We start from the raw sequence: 18,688 nt of genomic DNA on the forward strand, positions 1-18,688 counted from the left end.
TAAACAAGCGTAGGATTAGCCAATGTTCTTTATGTCTGGACCAAAGGGTGAATAATATGTATGCTCTTATTTGGCACAACACAATTTGAACTGATTCACTTTATCCATTCACTATAATTTCTTGACAAGAAGAAGAATGTTTTCTTATATATTGAATATCACATTAAAAATTTTATTAGTATAATTAGTTATTTAAGAGTTATTAAAATTATATATTTATTTCAATTGTCTATGACTGATAGATAAGCAATTTGAATTCCATTGTTGCGATTAAGTATTGCTTTTCTAAAATCTTAGTTCGTAGTTCTAATATTACTCCATGGGATCGATATCTAGGACTCCATTAGAGCCCTATATTACTTGAGCGATACGTATACTTACGTTGATAAGTATGACTTTACAATTATTGAATATTTTATACATACATCTTTATCGAATCTATAACTGTTATTAAGTTTTTGGTGCATTTGTTGAGGAATTAAATCTTTTAGCAGCAGTATTAAATACTTATATTTTTAAGCATATATAAAGCCGCTGTCAATCATCTTAAAATATAAGAGCTCAACTTAAAAAATGAGAATATGTTAATCTTTTTATAAAATTTGTTAAAAAAAAATTAAAACAAGATACGAGAACAAAATTTGATAGAGTAAGATGGTTAATTGCATTAAAAATATAGCTATAAAAATTTTAGGAATTTAAAAATATAATATATGCTAATAAGATTACATCAAGCATTGATATTAAGTCTCTTTTTCTTAATGAAAATTAGGTTTTTCAAATGAGATATCTGTGTAAGCCATTTGCATAGCAATTTAATAGGTGATATTTCTATTGAAATGTGTAAGAAGTTTGAAGAATGAAAAAGATTTATGGAAGATGAGGGTGTTTGGAATCAGAGAACAAAGTGTAGGCATGTGATAGTAATTTTAGGGTTTGTAAAATTAACAATTATCAATTAACATTAATGTAAATTGTAATATTATGTGATATTAAAGTTTGATAGTTTAAGTATTCCCATCAATTACATAAAATCATGTATATATAAATGAAGAAGCTAACTGGCACATAGAAAAAGTAACCAGCGGGAATTTAGCAAGTGATATGCCATTAATATGGAAAAGAACCGAGTAACAATAGATCTATGAAGCATGAGCGCAGCAACATGAATATGACACAGCCCGGACTTGGTGACATAGTATTACTATAAAAAAATAAGATGGCATGCCACGGACATAAAGTTATATTATATAACTGTTGGTATAGAATATTTACTTCGAGTATTAATATAAAATAGTTTAAACCATCCAAGTGTATATATTAATCGAAGTTTAGCCACAAAAAAAAAACCCCAAATTGCTAACTTTGAAATATGAATCACACCAGAATAACAATTAGAAAATATATTTGGCTTTAATTTGGAAAAACGGTAAAAATACAAATTTTAAAATGTACATGAAAAAATAATTCATTAAAAATATGTCAGTTTTCCCCATTCTATTTGGTACATAAACAGTTGGAACAAAGAAAAAACATAAACATGTCAAATTAAGGCAGCTAAACCAATTAGAACACAAACAATGCTATGGCCAATATTTAAATTCGTAATTGGACTAGAAAAAGTGTTAAAATGACCTGCTCAACAAGTTTTATTTTCTCAAGCAGACTTGGCTCAGAGCTGATTAAACAAAGTCTAAGGCGAGTGCATAGAAAACACAGACCAAACCAAAAGAGAAGACATGCAAGACGCACGCAAAGCTTGCGACGTGTGCGGTTTCTATAAATAGATCATCGAAGGGGACAGAAGCGGTTGACAAACAACAATAGCGCTCATCCAAGTTATAGTGTCTTGTTCATTAAAGAAGATATGGAAAGATGATGCACTTTGACGCTCCATCTCACAAGTGGCAGAAGATGTGAGCAGACAACGAGCTTCAATGCTATATCTTACTTGTGAAAAAAGCACAGAGATGATGTGAAGAGAAAGATAGGGCATGCAGATATGGATAACTAACATGAGTGGAGCACACGGGAGAGATTATTTCACTAAGGCGAGCCTAACGTGTCTACTCCGTATCAGAATCCAGGTTTAACAAGAAATGACTGACATAATTTTAAAAGTGTATCATGTGTTAACTCATGTTGGACACATATATGACACCGACACGAAAGGAATGCTAAAGTTTTCATGCTTCACAGTTGTAAATATAAAAACAACATACACAAGGTAAAACTTTAGAAACATGTAGAGGAATTAGTATAGCAGTCATAAGTAATTAGCACTTCATATTATTGTAGTGAAACAAAGCTCCTAAAATTGGTCATAGGAATTTAATGGACTAAGCTAAAATCACTCTAAGGTTAGATCTAATATACCTTTCAAAATACTAGAATAGTTTAGGAATCAACATTATAAGCAAGCTTTACAAAAAATAATTAAAAGAAAGAAGTAAAATGATACAAGTCATAAAAATTATTACTTAATAGGTTAGTAATGTGGGTATCCTTTCAAATTTCTAACAAAACACAGCCTTCTTGAAATTTCTATCTTTAACAAATTGAGCATTTAATATTAGTCAAAGTAGTTATGGACATAATTGTTATGCTCATGATAGTGTAATCTATAAATCATCAAATGATGACTTATCATGCCAATGTATAAGATACTTCTAATACCATCATCAGCAATTGTCAATATTATTATTCATAATAGCTTCAATAAGCTGAATAGATTTATCCGATAAGGTGCTTGACGTGAATTTGCAACAAAAAAAACAACAACAGGAAGCCTTTATCCTATCAAGTAGGATCAACCACATGAATCATTTTTCTCCATTGTCCTATTGAATGTGAATTTGTAAGGGGAGGAAAAAAAAGAGAAATGTGCAAACAACAAGTTCATGAAATAAAATCAAATCAAATATATTGAAGGTAAGAATTATACAAGTACTTAGCTAAATTTTCAATTCGCAAGTGTTAGTCTAAATATGCAGCAAAATTTAAGATGATTCCACCTATCTTGCAATTAATTTATTAAAGGCTCCGGTAGAACACATCTCCAAAAGCAGATGCAACATTATCTTATCTCCTATTTTGAATTATGCATATATTATGCTTACATCAATGGTAGATTTATAAATGATATAATTAATCATTAGTTTCGAGTGAATAACTTCATATTGATCATGCATATACCATGCGAACGATTCTAAAAATTCATTTGGTCAAGATTCGAAAGAAGTTTAGCAATCAAGGTTGATAATTTGTGAAAATTTAAAATGATATCATGCTTATAGACATATTAACGAATCTATATGCAAACTTGGATATTAGTAGCATCAAATACAACTCATATATGTGCTCTATAGTCAAAAAAACATAATAACATGCAGACTCCTCTTAACTACTTCAATTTGGCCATCGATATGTAAGTTATAGGCATTTGAAAATTTACTTGGGATCATTAATTGACATAGAGTACTACAAAAAAAAACACACATAATTTCTAAATGTATAACAATTATCTTAGAAAACCCATGCAGCTTAATCACTTCATTAAAAGGCACTTTTGCCATGAGGGATACATGAAAGAAAATGAGCCTTGAAAAGTAATAAACCACTACAAAGAATTGTGTTTAGTTATGTTCATGATAATCCTAATACAAAATTCAAGCTATCATCCTTCCTAGGGTTTAAATGAAATTGGTAAAGTTATATAAAACCCAATATAGTGTCATTTTCATCGTAATTGTTTGACATTTTCTACGTTGTGATATGATGTGCACAATATATCATTTTTAAACCCAGTTAATATCATCTATCTAGAGTCATTGCCACATTTTATCACATACAAAATGTCTTACAGAACCTCTGGCATATAGTTCCAATAAAAGAGAATTTTATAAATATGAATCAAGGAATTAAACTCGAATTCCTTCCAAAAAAAACATTACCATTAATCATGAAATCCTTATTAAGCATAGGTGAGGTGCCAACTAAATTGTTAAGTAATTCATTCAAATTCATTCGATTTGTCTAGTTCTTCATAATGCTCTTGAAACTCATAACCTTAAATTATATCGTGAGCAAATTGATAGCCACCCTACATAAGGTGTCTATGAATATATTCCAATGTGATGTTTTAACATAACATATATTCCTGTTAAAATTGAACATATTTGGAAATTCTATGACTTAGTTTCTCTTACAAGTTCAAAAATGTAAAAGCCTAAAGATTTGAACATAGAATAAATTACTTGGATGATAAATAATGTCTCCAATATTGAAGTTAATGAACATCAATATAAAACATTCTATCATAATTAGAATACTCTTATTTTCCTCATTTAATGTTTTACTAAAATAACCATTGGGTGTCCATTCCAACTTAATTTCCTATAAATATATACAACAAATAAAATCTCAAAATCTTTATTAAAATTCAAACAGTCAAAATCTTAACTAATACGCATTAGTAAGTGCCTAATTGATGCCATTAAAAACGTTTTCAAAACAATTCATCCATTTGAATTCTCCATTTTTAAGATGACTAGTGATTTAAAATACTAAATATTTGATAAATCAACAATACAAGATAGCCAAATTATGTCAACTCTAAATATCATGGATATTAATAGATGACCAATTTCTAATTGCTTTAAACATGTCCAGATCAACAAATAATCCTTCAACAGCACTACAAGCCCCAAAAATATATGGATAAAATGACAAAGCAGCATTTTTTTCAAATTCAAATATAACTTTTTGAATTGTAACTTTTGAAAGATTTTCTGAAAATGTATTGAATGTGCATTCCTTGATTTCCTATGAATCTAATTATCCTCAAAGCATAAGACCTGAAAATTTTCAGTAAAAGTTCTCAAAACATAATTCATAATCCTCATGAACACACTTAGGGTATTCTTTAATATTAGGTATCATTAGCCATTAATATAAACCATCATTTGCCTCAAATTTTATTTTCCACCCATTTTGTCCAACCTTCCTAAGCAATAAACAACTTATCGAATAAATTTTCTAGAAAAACATATCATCAGTCATAATGTAAAGCACATCATCTAATATTGATATTAAAATTTGATGCTTAACTATTATCTAATTAATTGTTTGATTATCTACGCACATTCTTCAATTTCATCTTTTTTAGGAGTGAAGCAGGCGCTACTCAAGGACTAGTGCTTTCCCTAATAATTCAAAATGTTCAATAGTGGTCATCCCATAATGTAAAGCCCTTTTTTTTATTTTAAAAAAAGTTGAATGAACCAGCTAGCACCAGTTCAATTGAACCAGTGCAAACAAGGCAAGGGGATCCATGCGGCAAACTGAGAGCAAAAGAGGTGAGCAAACTAAAGCAATGAGTGAGTTTGGGAAGGTGAGGTCTGGTCAAGCACTAACACCATAGCCTCATTAGGAAGCTGGCAGGCCTGAATAAAAAAGCCAGAAAGAGAAGATACCAGCCAACAAGTTGAGCGGGTGTGGGAATAAAAAATCTTACTGGTCCATGTAAGAACCCATTTATTTCCAGCAAAAGTCACCTGGTTCAGCGCCACAAAAAAAGATGTCAAGGAAGAGAGATGCAGCCAAAAAAAGCTTGAAATTGGCTGACCCTACGAACATAGAGGATAGAATAAGAGCAACATAGCACTGGAAATTGGTTTTGGCACAGGGAACAAGCAATAAGGGTTTATGGACATAGAAAAATGAACTGAGAATGATTCCACATACAAAACTTTTCTAGCTAAATCAATCATAACACAATTTAAAGTGACCTGAGCATCAATGTTGCACAAACGGCAATCAATGTCACTATGCAGAGCTGAAGTAGTCTACCATGTTATGATATATCTTCCTAACACCAATATGCATGGAAAGGTTCAATCAACCAAAACAATAGCAGCTAGCTCTAAAACAAATACTTTTGCGTGTTTTTAGTAACATTTCTCCGAGGTGCAGTCAACATATTGGAGGCAAATAAAAAATTTACAAATCATAGAAAATAAAACCCTTAATTGTAAAGCTAAAGAGGCGATGAGTAGAGAAAACAGAAGAAACAAAATATAGTTCCCAGTACATGCCAAAAGTAACTAACCTGTAAGCCAAGAGTGTCTTCCAGAGAAGGAAGGTATTCAGCCATACACCTATATATTTGAAAAAATATAGAAGTTCGTGAATAAAAAAAGCCAATGACAGTGAAGGAGTTAGTCACAAAACTTCATAGAAGAGTGCACAAAATGTTTGATTAATAGAAGCATTTAGCCTGAGAAAATGGCTTACATTCCATCAACCCAAGAAGGAAGCTTTACATCATCAACTGACAATAAGTCCTTCAACTGTGAAGTAGACACAAGCTTTATGCGTGGTGCAGGAGCAATAGAATAACTTCTAGAAACAGGAAACACAACCTGCATGATTAATGCTATAAGAATACCAAAAGAAATGATAACATCAATAAATCAGATAAAAAAAGGATGAGAACTGTCGGTAAGAACTAATCATCATAATAGTCTTATTCCAATTATTTAAGGAAGGTTTTAAGAATTCTCATTCTTCATTCATCCCTGATGAGTGTTGCATTAAATTTGTTATCCATTCCTAGCAAATATTTTCCCACTTCTATCGTAAGTACGTTCAATCTAAATTTATTACTCATAATCCTTTCATATTAATTTTATGTGTCCATTGTATTGATGCATCTTCTACCCTTTATCGTGGATGTTGAAACCACCTATGTTCATTATTCAATATCATATTATGAATACATGTTACTCTCACCCGACCTATAATAAAATCATTTATTAATATATTCTTTGTAATTTTACCACACATTCATCTTAGCATAATAATTTCTACCACATTAAACTTATTTATCTATAACCTCCTTTCTTGACTAAACTCAGAATTAGAAAATATAGTTGGCCTATTTGAAAGCTTTTTTTTTTTTTTTTCATTTGCATTCTAATCTTAATGACATTCTTTTGTCGCATAGTACCACCAAGTAGAAGTGTAAACGAGTCGAGCTAGAGCCATGATAAACTCCAACTTAGCTCGTTTGTCAAATTGTGAGCTTAAGCTCAAGTCAAACTCGAATGGCAATCTCGAGCTCGGCTTACAAGCTCGAAATAAAAATTCATTTTTTTTACGGGAGCTCCCAGAAGAAGGTATTGGTGGCCGGAGGAGAAGGAGGATGCAGTAGCAGCTCACCGAAAAATGTATCAAAATGAGTAATTGTAGGCTAATTGAGCCTACTAGCGAGCCAATGAACCGAGTTGGGACAAACTCGAATTCAAGCTCATTTAATAAAGGAGTTCAAGCTCGTTTAATAAAAGAGCTCAATTTTAGTTCGAGCTTGAGCTAGTGGCTCGATAAGCTCGGTTCGTGAACTCGTTGAAGAGCCGAGCATCAAGTCATAATTTGGGAAATTACATCTACAGCTATATCCTCAATCTAACCTATAATAAATCCAAAATACATAATCTATCACAATTAAGCGTCACTCTATCTCCTAATAATGGTAGACTTTTGTTCTACTAAACTTAAGCCCTCTATTAAATAAATTCTCTTTTATTTTAATTTTCATTATTTAAAACTAAATTAAAAAGTGCTGCTGAATTAAAAGGACAAAATAAGATAAAAAAATCAGCATCAAGTCCTTTCTAATAATTGTTTGAACTATTTTGAAATCACCATTAGATATTTGCCAATTCCAAGTTGGATTTATGAACCCTTCCTCAAAATTTTTCCCTAATGAGAAGAGCATCAAGTGTCGGTAGATAAATCCAACTTTAAGAGTGTGCAATAAAATAAGCAATAATCCAAAGAAAGATAAAGAAGCGGGCAGTCCATAATGAGCTAACAAGCTGGTTTGATTTGGAATTAGAGGAGTGTAATTAACCTTGTAAATAAATATGGCATAAATACCAAATTCTAATTCTAAGCATTTCTGTGGTCACAAGTCATTATTTGGTGTTCATTGTTATTCCACCTTACCTATCCTCTTTCCCATATACTGCCCTCAACAACCTCCTTTGTTCACTAATAAAAACATGTTAAAGCGTATGAATCCCTTCATAGACACTGTTTACTTCTATTTCTCCATTTCCTTGCTCTTTTTTTTTTCGATTTAAAAGTCTACAACATCAGAGTTTATTAATGTGTAGGCAAGGTTGAACCCAAATCCTTGGCAACAACTTCCAAAACTCTTACCAACCGGACAAATTGGTGCCCACAAAATTAGAAAGCCAAGAGGAAATATATAAGTTCTAATTCCTCAATTGTTTTCCACTTTTCCTACCTCCACCTCTTCCTTGCAATAGCCACCTACCCCAATTTGTGTGCTCTCTTCATTCCACTCATCCCTCTTTCCTAGTGATCTACTAGCTAGGCGTGCGGATGAGTCAAGTCGTCTCGAACTCGACTTACTAATGAGCTTACGAGTCAAGCTTATTGAGTCACGAGCTTGAGCTCAAACTCAAGCTTGTATATTAAATGAGATCAAGTTTGAACTTAAATAAAACTCAGCTTGTGAGCTTGCAAGTTTACTCGGTAAAATTAAATATTTGGAATTAAGATTTAATAAACTAAATAAAAAAAAAATTTTAGCATATGTCGAAATAGAGTAGTTTGAAATTATTTAAAAAAAGGGAAAGGTGAGTTGCAGCAGCAATAAATATAGTAATAAATTAAAAGCACATAAAATACTCATTGTTTATTTAACTCTCTTTTGTTGGCATGATTCATGAGCAGCAAGCTCCCTTCAAGAAGCTACCACTATCGATCTCAACGATGCCTTCTTCTCCAGTAGCTACTTCCTCCGATAACCCAGCTTCGACCAAGTGTTTCTTGAGTCGGGCTCTTGAGCTAAGCCAAGATCGAGCTCATAATTGAAGCTCTACACAAGCTTGAGCTCTAGCTCGAGCTTCTTGTTTCACAGAGGAGTCGAGCTCGAGTTCACTATGACTTAAGCTCGACTCGGCTTGTTTACACGCCTACTATTAGCTTATTCAATGAGTAATAATGTATAACAATAACAACAATGGAAATGATTAGATCTTATTATTCATTCAAGATAAATACAGGTGGCCATATACAAGCAGATACAATGAACAAAACATGAAGAAAATAGCAAAGGAGATATTTTTCAATGGGATATAGAAAATAAAAGCAAATAGAGTAAACTAATAGGTTTTTAATTTTAAAAAATATCTTACTATTTGCTCTTCATAAAAATATGGTTAAACTAGCCTATATTTTAAAACTAGTGTAAGATATTTCTATAGTTAACAGTCCCAGAGCCTCTCGTAAAAATATAGACTAGTTGTCCTTCATTAGAGTAGAGAAGACTACAGATTTTCTCTGCTAGGACACATATCTAATAAAGATACAATCAATATCAATTTGGTTTATTCTTTTATAAAGGATAGGATTTCTAAAAAAGTAAATTGAGATATGATCGTCACATTTAAAAATCATGAATTGTGTCAAATAGAAATTAAATTCTTCTATTAGAGTTTTGATCCATATTACTTTGTAATCGAAGAGAGCATGGCTCTGTATTCAATATCAATGTTGGACCTAGTAAAATCAATTTCCTTAAATCTAAGAAACAAGATTACCTACCCTAAAAACATAATATTATAAAGCAAACTTTCACTCATAATTGGATCTAGCAGAGTGGGATTCAGAATAAGCTTCAAACTTTAATTTTTTTTTTTTTTTACACAAACTGAAACCTTTTATAGCTTCAAACTTTAATTTTTTTTTTTTTTTACAAACTGAAACCTTTTATAGCGATATTTGATACATTTTAAATTATTCAAATGACATCTCAATGTTTCTTCTTCAGGTTATGTTCATGCTGAATAACTAAAATGATAACAAAAAGATATAGCATAACTAGTGACAATTAGATAAATAAGTTTGCTAACCTGATATCAAAAGTGAGAAGTATCTTCAAAGTTTTCATCATCATTGGATATCTACAAGATATCCATTGGAGAGTCAGTTTGTATTTGAGACACCCAATTTACTCTAGTAGACATAGCATAATTTTTTAGAGCGAGATAAATATCTTATTAACTATAAACAAACTGCTAAGAATTTATTTTAGATGTCCCAATTTTTTGGTGGAAATTATCTATTAAAAGTGTTGTGGAAAACGTCTACTAAAGATGATTTATATCCTCAATGCTAGAAGCAACATTACCCAAGAGAGGAATGCCACCAATAGACATGTGAAGATTATTGTACTAAAGGATGAGTTGTGAAAAAAGATAAAGTTATCAGCCAAATTCTGAAGACAAATATCAACAGAGACCTTGTAGAGTTTATCAAACCAAGCATGGAATTTTATTTTAACCCATATATAACTTTTTGAAGCTTACATACATGTTTTCCCAAGGAGCAGCATATCTCAATGTTTGCTCCATCTAAACAACTTTGAATAGTTCTCCATAAATAAAAGTATTGCTAATATCAATTTATGACAAGATCCACTTTTGATTGATGGTCGCAGAGAGAAGAAAACATAAACTACGGACTGTCTCCAAGTAGTCATTGCCATGAATTTATGTATAGCTTTCAGTCACTAAGTGAAAGCCGAAGACACATATAGATGAAATTTAATAATGAAAACTCAACAGCATGAAACAAGATTAACTTTAAAAGGGATTAAACAAAATGTTAGGTATGGCAATCAAAAAGAACCTCACTCTAATATTCATTGTACACCTCAAGTGAGGATAGAAGTGCTACCTAATCACTCCCAAAAATAGAGATAGTAGAGAGAGAGATGGAAAACTAAAAAAATAATGAAAAATCAAATGGCATAAAATACTGTATTGGATAACTGAAAAAAAGAGAATTTCAATAATTAAATAATATAAAAGTGTATTGGATGATCAGTATAGCCCGGTCAACTGTTTTTTAATGCAATTGGGAGATGTATATGTAAAGCCCCTAGTGCCATGCCACAACCCAATACAACTCTTCCACTAAAAAACCACATTAATTTGGGATGCAGCAAAAACAAGAACCGCTATCTGATCATTCAGTAAGTTTTCAATTCAAAACATTCATAATAAGTTACACTCAAACATCTAGGATCTATTAAAGATAATCTTTCTAAATTTACACATACACACAAAGCCACTAAATTCATTAATTATCATTAATTATGAAAATAAAAGAACACTAACTTTTATTAACATGACTACATTGTCTACATTCAAAAGAATCATGTATAATAATCATAATCATGTATCAGTTTACCCCATTGAAGGTTTAAAAGGACTCCTGCTTTTATATCATTTACATCAAAATAGTAATATCAAAATTGTATCATGTATTCAACCAGCTTTTATATATAGAGCGCTCCTTGCTCCTCTAAAATCAATAATGCAAGCAAATACAATAAGGTTAGTAAAGAATTCTGACATATTTCTACATTGATAATGAAGTACACCCTAATATATTTAATAAAGTGGCATGCATATCAGTCCACAAAATGTAGAGCACTCCTTGCTCTTCTCGAAAGTCTCTTCTCAAAAATCAATAATGCAAGCGATTACAATAAGGCGAGTAAAGAATTCTAAGAAAGATTTTATTCTACAAAGAAAATGAAGTACAACCGAATATATGTAATAAAGTGGCATGCATATCAGTCAAGAAAATAGAAAATTGGGATCCCTTTGAATTAAGAATCTCATTAAAATAGTAAAACAGAAAAATAAGCAAAATCTAGAAAAGAAAAAACCAAATATTGAAATATATTTTGACTAAAGAAAATAAATTCATTTCTAATAGAGAACACGGGTCTCTACTTCCTACACTCTCACTCAAGTTGGATTGTATATATTATACAAAACCAAGTTTAGAGTTCAATTTATCACGGTTGACCCCCGATAGTGCTTTGCTAAGAATATCAACAATCTGAGGTCTTGTTGCAGCATAACTTAGCCGAACAATTCTATTGTTACCCTTTTCTACGATAAAGTGTCAATCAATCTCAACGTGTTTTGTTTTATAATGGTGCACAAGATTTTGACTAGAGAATAAATTCCTTCATGCGTTGGCTAGCTACATTGAGTATGCAATATCTGATATTGTGTATGATAGGTAGATTAGTTTACCCACAAAACTTTAATATCTTCCATTATCAACCAAACAGCTTTCTTCACTTCTGTTTAGTTTTTTATTGGATCTATCGATGCGTCAGCAAGTTTATACCTAAGCAAGCCAGTTTCATTTAATAGGTCTCAGATGTACTTTCTTTGAGATATAACAATTCTCTCTTAGTCATGCATCTTTTTTAGTATGATAATTTCCTATAAATCATCACATGTTAAGATAATATCATCTACATACTATAAGAATAATAATTTTGTCTCTAAGATTGGATTTACTATACAATGTATGATTAGCTTAACATTGATGATATCCATTCGTAATCACGATTTTAGCAAAACTGACAAATCAAGTACGAGGAGATTGCTTCAAGCCATACAAGGGCTTCTTCAACTTGTAACCCAATATGTTGTTCGACCTATTTTTCAAGCCTGGAGATATAGTCATGTAAACTTCATCAAGATCTCCATTCAAGAATGCATTTTTGACCTCAAGTTGGTGCCAATCTTGATTTGTTGTACGAGAGAGAGAAGAACCTGAATATTTGAGATTGGCAACAGGCACAAGGGTTTCTTGGTAGCCAATCTCATATGGCTATGTGAAGACATTGGCTACTAGTCTAGCTTTAAATCTCGATACACTTTCATCTTCTTTATATTTAACCTTGAATATCCATTTGTAGGCTATAAGAATTTTTTCACGAGATAACTATGTGAGTGCCCATGTGCAACTATTTTTGAGAGCCAGAATTTAGTTGTCAATAGCCTATTTCCATAATGGAACTTTTAGAACCTCTTAGATGGAGTTGTAAACCTGCACACTATCTAGGTTTATCACAAAAGCTCTATAAAATGATAACTACATCCCATAAGCTGCATATTTTTTACTAGATGACCATTGCACCATCAGACATCATTCTTGTGTGCAATTGGTTGATTAGAATCATCAAACAATATACAAGAATGTCATGAAAAAAAGAATCTATACCATTATGATTATTAGATGCAGGGGGGTTGGGAGTATGCAAGTGTCATTTACATGCTCAATGATCCTTCTTCTTCTAGTATAGATGCGACGTTTTTTATCATTGATGTCAAGTTGAGGTAGAGTAGAGACAATTGAGATTGTTTCAGTGAGAGTTTGGTTATTCAAGTGGAGCTATTAAGTGGTAGGATTGGTTAATTTGAAGGAAAAATAATTTAGTATCTTGGAGAAGATCCCAAATCCGATATTCCCTCGAGTCTCCCCCTGAATTTTGAATTTGGGAAAATAAAATTAATTCTCAAAGAAGGTGACACCATGAAGTTGCATATTTTATCTAGTGATTAATTCTCAAAGAAAGTGACACCATGAAGTTGCATATTTTTTCTAGTGATTAGAGAGTATCACTTAAACCTTTTTATAGGAGTAACTATGAAAAATGCATCTGAAAAATTTAGGATTAAGTTTGTTGTGGTGTTGTTGGTTGATGTTGACCTGATTGTAAAAGAACACACGTTTCACGCCACGTGTCAATCAAGTAGTACGTTGATTATGAGTCCAAGTATCAATCTCATAGAGATCTCGATTCTTAAATTAAGTTGTTAGCCTAATAATCAACTTATTTTATCCAATGAAGACAATTTCAAAGGTGTTTTTTAAAAATCCTAAAATCTATAGAAAGTAAAATATTTTTTTTTTCTTTTTTGGGTTTTTAGAAGAAAACTTATTCAAGTTAGTGATGTGTGTAAGTTTAGATCCAATTTAAGTTTCCTAATGAAGTTGACAAGCGAGAACAAAAAAAACTCATTATTCTCTTCCTAGATATTAAGAAAGGTTAAATTTTTCTTATTATAATTTAGTTTCATAAACCATATAAAAACTTCCAAGATTCTATTTTTCCCAATCGATTACATTTTAACAATATATATATAATGAAAAGCTCAAGGGTTGATTTTATTGAAATAGAAAAGATACAAAAATGTTATATGAGAGAGGCCAATTGGGACACCCTGCCAATATGATACCAAATACAATAATACCCCAACAAAAAGATATGATACAGAAAGGTTGTATGAGAAGAGCCCAAAAAAAGCATCATCATACCCATATGATACAAGTACAATAATAACCCAACAAAAAGATACAGATAGACTCAATAAAATATTATAGAATTAAAACATGCAGAAAACAAACAAGTACCTAAAGACGAGCCAGTTTAGTCTTGCCACTTCCTCTAGTTTTAGGAGCGGAGCCAGATAACAAACTTTGAAGAGTTGTGTCATTGTCAGGAGTAACCAAAATATCATACATTAAGTTTCCAAGTTGGAGTGTGCCACCAGCCTTCTTCTACCGAGAAGTGTAAATTTGTCATTATTCATCTGAAGACAGAGTAACCAAAGTATCATTCATTAAGTTTCCAAGCTGGAGTGTCCCCCAGTCTTCTTCTTTCGTCGAGAAGTGTAATAACTCATGTGATCCTCAGTCTGATTTGATGTTAGAACCATTAAAACTGCAGTAGAAGGAAAGGCAGTCGTTGTCACAGAGATAGGTTCCTGTGTAAGTGAAGTGTAAATTGTCACCTCTGCACCTGATGCTTCCTTAATATGAGCTACGGGACTAGAGTTGCGGGACTATCCTGATTTTTAGTTAGAATATTATCCGTTGTAGTATGGTCAGGAGAAGAGATACCAGGGGTAGATACTAACTTCTGTCTTATGGTTAATATGAGCTACGGGACTATCCTGATTTTAGGTCTGAACATTATCCATTGTAGTATGGTCAGGAGAAAGAATCTCAAGAGCAGAAACCAACTCCTGTCTTTTGTTGATTCCCTCCTCAGGTTGGCTGTCATCATGTTTGCTTAGAGCGCGTTCAGGCACATGGGGTGCACTGACAGCATGTTCCTACTTTTGACTATTGGTTCTCAACTGTTGGTACAATCTGAAACATTTCTCTTGCGGGTGTTCAAATATATTGCAGTACTTGCAGTTGTAAGTTTTTTGTTCCACAATGATTTTTTGCCAATAACCATTACTTGCAATAATAAGATTTTTGTTCCATAATAATTTTTTGCCAATGACTATTGTGAGCAGATCCAAGCCAGACTTCTTTTATATCTGATAGTGTAATATTTCGTTCAATCAAAATCCTTGCAATAAAGGGTCTTGAGAAATGAAATGTAGGTAAGTTTACCTGCAAAAGTTTTTTAAGGATAGTCCCAATTGCATATAAGATAGATAAGTCAAAGAATTGAAGCTTAAATTCAAGTAATGAGAGTCAGATAGATGCAATTGGGGGTTCTTGACTGAGATCAAAATCAGGGGTCCATTTGAGCAATTTCCTATGATTGCCCTCAATTGTGATGAACTTTTTTTTGAGAAAATCCTTATGTAATCTAAGTTAACACACATTTCTTTGCCGGGAATATATATATACACACATTTCTTTGCCGGGAATATATATATATATATAAGAAATGTGTGTATATATATATTCCCGGCAAAGAAATGTGTGTTAACTTAGTTATTTCACTAATTTTTTGTTCAAAATAGATCACAATAAGTTTTAACATTCAACTAACAAATTGAAAATAATGAAAAGCACAAAGTTCACACAATAACATATTCACTACATATGGTTAAAGAAAACATAAGATATGATATTTGCTTGAAATCTTCTCAATCCCCTCCAAAAATCCTTCCAATTACTCCCGTACATCTTTGTTCCTCCCTTGCCCACTAACACACACATCCTGCCAAAAGTTCCCCAACACTCCCAAATACTCCTTTATATAAAAATTTGTGTCCAATCCTCGTCAAAACCATCAGTTTTCCAGGGAAAAACGACCCTATGGGAGCTAGGGGCACTGCATTCCTAATGTCATGATTCTATGCTCTCGAGTTCCTAGTAAAAAAATATTCCTTTGGGCACTTGGGCACTGCATTCGTAATGCTAGAGCGTCGAGTCCAGCGTTGGGCCACTGTCAAAGTGGTGTTGTGGCGCTATGCTAATGATATGCTCACTTTATGTCATCCTCCAAGATTTCATATCACGATGCATTCCTGTCACAAAATACTAATAAAATAACACAAAAAGCATAAAATATAATAGAAATACACTAAAATTACCCTTTATAACACATGTTTTCATGCAATTAAGAAAAAAGGTGAAACAGCCAAAAACCTTTAATGGTATGTCAGAGACAAAAAGCGGATATGTTGATAAGATTAAATGAGAATATTTCGAAGAATTTGAAATTTTAGTACTCCATTAGGCATCCTATTGATGAGATATATGGCTTTGAACATGACTTCTCCCAAAATTGTTTAGGCACATGATCAAAGAACATAAAGGAACGGGCCACCTCAAGTAAAATGTCTATTCTTTCTCTCAGTAACTAAATTTTCTTCAAAAGTATCCACATAAGAATTTATATGAATGATGTCATGCTTAGAATTTGAAAAAATGACCATGAATGAAATTAAAATATTTGTTAACATTGTATATTTTAAGAACTTGAATTTTGCATCGCAAGTAGTGAAGATCATGAAATGAAAGCATTAAAATATAGTGGTTGTTTCGGATTTTTCTTTCATAAGAAATATTCACATTGTTTTTTTTTTTTTTATGATTATCTATGAATGATATATACCATTATGCCCCATTTATATCTTTTACTTTTGAGAGTACTCAAATACCACTATGAATTATAATAAAAGAATGTGAAGGTTTGCATTGCAGTTTAAGGTATACATGTCTAATATGTTTTGCAAGTTGCAAATTCATATTGTTAGAAATTGGGCTTTTTATTGATAAAAAAGGTCGAAACATGTTTTCAATGCATGAAAAATTAGGATGACCAATGTGACAATATCATAACATGACTTTCAACTAAAATAGACTTATAATTAGAAACAAGATTGACAGAATTTCAACTATACTCAGAAATGCAACTTGAAGGCAGAATTTATCTACCAATGGGATTCTTTTCTTTGAGCAAACAATTACAGACCACGATACATCTCAATAGTACCATCACCTTACACAAATCCACTACATGAAAATTACAAATAATGAAATATGATTTAATCACATATTTTAAGTCACGAAGAAGTGGTGTAAGCGAGTCGAACTTGAGCAAGCATAAGGCATGTTCGTGTTCGGCTTATTCATATTTTTTTTTCGTGTTCGACTCGTGCTTGAATTAGCTCTTTAATAGCCAATTTTTGTTTAGTTTTATTCAAGCTCATTTGTTGAAACTCAGCTCGCGCTCAGTTGGAATTTCTCACTTACCTTATGGAATTAAAGAATTTGGTTACTTAAATTATTGTTACTAAATTTAAAAATTTAATTATTTTAAGTGAACGCAGTTTGGTCGCTTCATTTTCACGGTTCAAATTTTTCTCGCTAGGGGAATGCTTAGTTTCTGCTTTTAAAAGGATTTTCTCACAAATGTTTCTCGTCATTCCAGATATGGGACTAAATAAGGTGACATTTTTGTTTGCGAAATGAAGGGTTCCTCCCCATTATTCCAATCATTTCCCGTTGCGGGGAGCTACTTGCACAGTTTCCTTCTTCTTGGCTTGGTACGAATGGGTCGATATGAGCCCAGCCCAGATAAGCAGGCAGGTGTGGTTACAAAGAATAAATATTTCCACGCATAGGATAAATATTTTTGCATACAATTAGAAATGTTTAAGTTTGATTAGAATGTTAGCTTATTTCAATCTTTCAGAATCATGATGAATTGGTCTGGCAAATATGGTACAAAATGCATGTGAAGTTATGCACCCCACAGGTTATTTTTGGGTGCCTATGCACGTTGCATTTACATACATACCATCTAATTCCTATGTAAATACATAAGAATTGAGTGATATGTATGCAAATCTTCCTAAAAATAATCCCTCTTTTATCTGGGGTTTAATTTATTCAAGCCAATACAAATTAAATGTGGTAAGTATGGGTTGCTCGAACTGCTTATTTTAGGGACATTTACATACATATCATCCAAATCCTATGTATTTACATATCTAACACCTTTATTTATTTATTTATAACTATACTACCAAAATAATTTTTAAAAATAATAAAATTTAGCCTTTTTTAAATACATATAAAAAATTAATATAAAGAAATATTCTTATTTCATTATTTAATTATTTCAAGTCAAAATGAGCCAAACACAAACGAACAAACCTTTGTTCGTGTTCGGCTTGTTTATAAATCGAGCTAAAAAAATTGCTCTTGTTCGACTCATTTGTTTAACCAACAAATCGAACATGAGCTATCTAACGAGCCGAATAAAAGTTGTTCGCGAACTTAGAGCATTTTTGACAGCCCTACTTGTAAGTTTGTTGATTAAGAGTAGATTGTGGTATAATTTTTTAACATAAAAAATAAAATAGAGTTGAATAGCTGTCATCAATTTGAATGATCCAATTCCTGCTATTAGTGATAATAAATCATCAAGCTATTTGAATTGTAGAGTGATTCATACATAGGTTGTAATATTTAAAAATGTTTGTCTCCTATCAAATGATCTGAGGTGCTTTATTACTTTGGA

General features: G+C 31.9%; 1 protein-coding gene across 3 annotated transcripts in view; it reads right to left on the reverse strand.

Moving 5' to 3' along the window:
* The window catches only part of LOC110038501 (BRCA1-A complex subunit BRE), a 67,182-nt gene that overhangs the window by 27,012 nt on the left and 21,482 nt on the right, over positions 1 to 18,688 (reverse strand). For all 3 annotated transcript variants that reach the window (XR_002295431.1, XR_002295432.1, XM_020743366.1), the window contains exons 7-8: positions 6,295 to 6,422; positions 6,110 to 6,158 (exon numbers count right to left, since the gene is read on the reverse strand). Coding sequence is in view for 1 of the 3 variants with exons in the window: in XM_020743366.1 (XP_020599025.1) it covers positions 6,110 to 6,158; positions 6,295 to 6,422 (177 nt within the window). In the remaining 2 variants the exon portion in view is untranslated. The remainder of the gene's footprint in view (positions 1 to 6,109; positions 6,159 to 6,294; positions 6,423 to 18,688) is intronic.

This window comes from Phalaenopsis equestris, unplaced genomic scaffold (assembly GCF_001263595.1).
Source record: "Phalaenopsis equestris unplaced genomic scaffold, ASM126359v1 Scaffold232974, whole genome shotgun sequence".
Lineage (NCBI taxonomy): Eukaryota > Viridiplantae > Streptophyta > Magnoliopsida > Asparagales > Orchidaceae > Phalaenopsis > Phalaenopsis equestris.